This window comes from Fragaria vesca, linkage group LG2 (genome assembly GCF_000184155.1).
Source record: "Fragaria vesca subsp. vesca linkage group LG2, FraVesHawaii_1.0, whole genome shotgun sequence".
NCBI classification, from domain to species: domain Eukaryota; kingdom Viridiplantae; phylum Streptophyta; class Magnoliopsida; order Rosales; family Rosaceae; genus Fragaria; species Fragaria vesca.
The window spans coordinates 3,143,936-3,149,643 of NC_020492.1; the positions used below are offsets into that span (position 1 = coordinate 3,143,936).

At 36.7% G+C, this 5,708-nt stretch overlaps 1 protein-coding gene across 1 annotated transcript; it reads right to left on the reverse strand.

Moving 5' to 3' along the window:
- Positions 1–1,262: 1,262 nt before the first annotated feature.
- Positions 1,263–3,317, reverse strand: LOC101301073 (1-aminocyclopropane-1-carboxylate oxidase homolog 1-like). Its single transcript, XM_004292051.1, has 4 exons — positions 3,027–3,317; positions 2,148–2,453; positions 1,908–1,957; positions 1,263–1,464 (listed from the first exon to the last, which is right to left on the reverse strand). Exons 1-4 carry the CDS (start codon positions 3,315–3,317, stop codon positions 1,263–1,265), a joined length of 849 nt encoding a protein of 282 aa, XP_004292099.1.
- Positions 3,318–5,708: the final 2,391 nt, after the last annotated feature.

Consider the following 5,708-nt stretch of genomic DNA (forward strand, 5'->3'; position numbering starts at 1 on the left):
TCCGCTGTCGGGTCATCGCTGGAATTAAAATTACCGGTCCAGTTTATGCAGAGGGAGAGAAACAGCTTGAAGGGTTTCTGGGATTTTCTCCCATGATCTTATCTGTTCCTATTCAATTATATATATAGTTGATCTTAACGACTTATATATCAATCTTGAACAAAATGGAAGACTCTGATTGCGACCGCCTTTTTTCTTTTTATTTCACAGAATGATGGGGAATTCCTAAAATGTCTTTCCCGAATCTGAATTCGTGTAGGGTTTATACTTTTGAACAAGAAAGAAAGGAAAGCTTTCAGAAACTCACTACTACTGTCGTCTACCACGTACCCCTCTCAACCCGAAGTCTCCCTCGACTGGCATATATATAGAGCTGGAAGTAATACACACACTTGCATGTGTGTATGTGGATCACTACATAACTAATTAATCGTCACATGAACATTTCCACAACTCGTGTATCGAATAATTCAAGGTTCGGAAGCAAGTAAGAACTCAACAGTCGCCTTATGTTTGGGTGTAGATATACACACACAATCCTTTTTAGGTAAAGAGGTCCTTACCTTAGATAAGGTACAAATTTTCTTAATTGGACTCACTTTCCGATCATAATTTCTTATTATAGTCATTCAGTACGAACTTTCTTAATTGGACTCACTTTCCGATCATAATTTCTTATTATAATCATTTAGTATTAGATATACATGATTGGATTATCTCTGTAAATTTTCAGCAAATTTAGTTATTGTTAAAGTATCGAAAATGTATTAAATCAATAAACAAACCGAATTTGTTCATCATAAACCGTACGTTCTTTTAATTTTAAATCACAGTTATGAATGCCTTAACAATTATCAACTTGATTGAAAATTGCAGAGATGATCTACACGTTAGTACATAAAGACTAGACGGTGAAGATATGAAAATTCGATTGAAAAATAAGTCTAAAGTGGAAATCCACATCATAAAAATAAATAAGTCTCTGTATATATATATATAATCCCACGATCGTTCTACTAATCAAACGACTAAAGGTATACCTTATATTAATGATGAAATTTTTATTCAAAAAAGATAAATAAAGGACAACAACATGGAAACAACAAATATAAGGCCTAATTAAAACTCCTCTTAGGTAGAGAATTGGCATAATTTGTATATAAATAAAACAACGCATAAAGCACATTTATTTTAAGCACACCCATATATTGGATACAGATACACGTACTATACCATACTTAACACACATTCACCAACAAACTTCACACCTTCAAAGATTCTAGGGCAAAGACCCCATTTAGGATGTTTTTGTGATATTCCACAAAATATTCTTTCATAGTGACTGTTCGGTAAATACGGAGATTTTCTTTGGATATCAGCTCTTTGCTTGGCTCGTATAGCCTCGACGAATTATCAGCATGCTTGAAAAAGAACCCCACAGATACTCTTGGACCTTCTTTTTTGAGATAATTTCACTTTATTACCCTGAACTTTAGGTCTAAAATCAGTTTGATACATCATCTTTTTTTTAATCAGTTTCATACCTAAACTTTCAAAATGACATTAATCTCGACTAAAATGACTAAAATAGCCCTGGTTAATCTTTTTACCCTCTCAGAGTTAAGAATGGCAGCGACAACGATCGGGGGAGGAGGAGGGGCTGCCGCCGGGGCCCATTGCTGGTGGTAGGGGTGGATGCCGGCGTCGGCCATGTGGTGGATTGGAGACAGGAGGGAGAGAGAGAGAGGGTAAAAAGATTAACCAGGGCTATTTTAGTCATTCTGGTCGAGATTGATATCATTTTGAAAGTTTAGGTATATATGAAACTGATTAAAAAAAAAGATGAGGTATCAAACTGATTTTAGACCTAAAGTTCAGAGTAGTAAATTGAATTTTTTCCTTCTTTCTTTGCCAACACTCTATGATCAACGCTTACAAACTTATCATTTGAGATTATCTGCACCAAAACACGCAAATTATCACAAACAAAACGAAACTGCATGCAGCTGCATGCCTACTTTGAATGTTTAGTCATCAATGAGAAATGAACAAATTAAGCAAAGGGTTTCCTGGATCAGTTAATGTTGATGGTACTTGAAGAGTGTTTATTAAAACGTATGTATATATTATAGAGGGTCGGGATTTGCCTGCATGAAATTTCCAATCTTAACTATTACAGATCCAGGCACAGGAACAACATCAATCCCCTGGTTTTCATGCAAAACCTGAAGTCCACCAATGTGATCTTGAAGTAGAAGTGTTATGAAAGTGCCATCTGAGTGTTTGCCTGTGCCAATTGTGAGCTCAGGCTCAGGACATGGTGGATAGTAGTGAGCAGCAATGAGATGTTCTTTTGCGCAATCCAAACCTTCAAGATGGTCAGATTTGAGTCCAAGTGCCTCAGATAGCAATTCAAACAAAGTGATACCTAATTTGTGCATTTCATTCGTATACTCCATATATACCCGTGCAAGATAAAGAACAAGTTAATTAATTGATTTACAGGCACATATGCAGATGTATAATCAGATATGGCATGGAGTCATATATATATATAGATTTTCTCAGCTGCGGACGTCCGCACCGATTTTTTTGGTGCGGATTTCCATTTTTGCACCACTTCCCGATCGAATTTCCTCAAACTTCCTTCTAGACATATCTAGATCATCTTGTGTAGATCATCTCTGCAAAATTTCAGCCAATTTGGTGATCGTTAAGGCCCTCAAACTTGCATTTTTCTGTTATATACCTGAACCGGACATAATTCAGTCCGTCAGATTTGTTTTTCGATTTTGAAGGCCTTAACGATCACTAAATTGGCTGAAATTTTGCAGAGATGATCTACACAAGATTATCTAGATATGTTTAGAAGAAAGTTTGAGGAAATTCGATCGAAAAGTGGTGCAAAAATGGAAATCCGCATCAAAAACTTTGGTGCGGACGTCTGCAGCCGAGAAGGCCTGTATATATATATACACACACCAAGCCCTTGATTTGTACAAATTATAGCTGCTAAAGTATTTGACCTTCCTCGTGGGATCCCTAGTATAGTACTCAGCCTTCACCTCCCTCGGCAGCTCATGAAACCCACGAATCCCCTCCAGCATCTCTTCCAACACTCTCTTGGGTACCCCATGGTTAACCATATGAAAGAACCCCACGCTCTTCGCTGCGGGCCGGATATCTTCGATTACCTTAAAAGGCCTTCCAGAGGCAACATCACCAAGGTCCACGACCGGAATATTGAACCGGTGATCATGGCCTAGTTTGCCGGAGATGTCCTCGGATGAGGGATGATCTGGCTTGCAGATGAACATGATGGGACTTTGGTGATTCCGTCATCGATAAGGCCTTTGACACCAGCTTTGGACTCATCAAAGGCCTTTATCTGTTGCATAAGTTCTTGAGTATTGGCCATTTTGTTGTACAGAAGAGATGTGGCCACCTCAATATGCAGATCGAAGCTCTTGTTTATAGCATTGAAGTACATATTCATATAGTCTTTATTGTCTGTATTCATATGCATACCAAGAAACATGTACATATTCCTTAAGTTTTGATCAACTAAATAATATACTAACCTTGTCCGGATGCCATTGCTTCAATCGGTTGACGTCGTCGATGGAATACAAGATCTTCTAGTCTCCTTATGCTATATCTTAATGGGGTAAAATGTTTAGCGTATTGACTGTGAGCCTAGGGACCCTGTATTTATAAGGTCAAATGTCTTAAAGTCCTAACCCATCGAGGATATAATAAGACACATCTTTATGACCTAGTAATCTTGACAGTATATCTTTAGGATTACATTAATCCTTTATTTGTCAGGTTTCCTATCAATATATTATATATTTCACATAGATAATATATTTACCAGATAATCATTATTATATTCTCAACTATTTGATCATTGACTAATTGGTTTCCTTAGTATTATATTACATGATATGTCCAATATCTTACATTCTCCCACTTGGACTTTCATGTAGTATAACAACAATACCAATTTTCAACTGAATCAAATAATTCTTTAATGCGCACGAGAATATATTTATGATAACAACCCAACTCATGATCGGTTAAATATGTGATAAGTAAAGAATTATACCACAACTTACATAATTTGTTAATGTAAGAGTCTCATAGCCACATTACAAGCACAAAATTCACATGATCATAAGATAATATTTAAATAAAATATTATATGAAACTTTCTCTAATGTGATACCTTATTGTTTCATATGGTGGTCTAATTTATGATTTGAGCATCCTCAAATCTCCTGATGCTTCCGAGAAGCATGTATGCCACGAATGAACATACAATTCTCTTTGCAATTAAACCTTCAAGCAAAGTTAGTCTTTCAATAACTATCAATTAAAACATAAGCTGCAGCAATAATATATAAGTGAATAGAAACATCATGTATGGGTTTAATACATCCAAATCAATCTTAATGACATGTCATAAAGTTCACAAACATAAAAGAATAGCAATGCCATTATCTTACCATGGCCGAGTCTTTATGGAGCTTGATTACAAGCTCCCACTATTCAATTAGATCAAAACTAGCAACTACTCTCATGTTAAAGGTGTGCCTAATAAAATCCTTATTTGCTAGAGCTTTCGTAAGAGGGTCAGCAAGCATGTTTGCAGTCTCTATACAAGGCACAACTATCTCTTCACTCTTGGTTTTCTGCCTAACAAAAAGCTGCTTTGAGGGTATCTGCTTAGAACTAGAAGAACGTTTGTTGTTCTTGGCAAAGAACACAGCTGAGGTATTATCACAATAAATTGTAATGGGCGTTCTATGGAGTCCACTAGCTAGACGAGTATGAGAAATAAAGTTCTTTAGCCATATACCGTGAACTGTAGCATCATGTAAAGCTGTGAATTCAACTTGCATGGTAGAAGTGCAAATGGCCTTTTGCTTGATCGATTTCCAAGATATAGCACCCCCAGCTAACATAAAAATAAATCCTGATGTAGATTTTCCTTCATCTTTGTCACCTCCCAAATCTGTCCGAATACCCGACAAGTTTTAGATTGTCTACCCTTCTATAAGTAAGCATGTAATCTCTAGTTTTCTTCAAGTTTCGCAAAAGTCGCTTACCTGCGTTCCAATGAACGATTCCAGGATTGGACTGATATCTGCAGAGCATCCCAATTGCAAAAGCTAAGTCCGGACGCATGCAAACTTGTGCATACATGACACTGCCCATCAATGATGCATATGGCTTTCCCTCCATGGATTCTTTATCCAAGTTATTCTGTGGACATTGTCCCTTGTTAAATCTATCTCCTTTCCCCATGGGAACATCAATGCTTGAACAACCTTCCATATTGAACCTCTTCAAGACTATCAATGTAACTTGACTGTGAGAGTCCCAAAAGTTTACGTGCTCTATCTCTTTTAATTTCTATGCCCAAAACAAAAGAAGCTTCACCCAAATTCTTCATCTCAAAATTACTTTCTAGAAACTTCTTTGTCTCAAGAATCAAATCCAAGTTGTTACTCGCCAGAAGTATATCATCTACGTAGAGAACTAAGAAGATGAAATTCCTCCCACTAATCTTCAGATATATGCACTCATCTACTTCATTCTCCACAAAACCATTTTTCACCACAACCGAATCAAATTTTAAATACCATTGCCTAGAAGCCTGCTTTAACCCATAAATCAATTTCTTAAGTCTACATACCATGTTC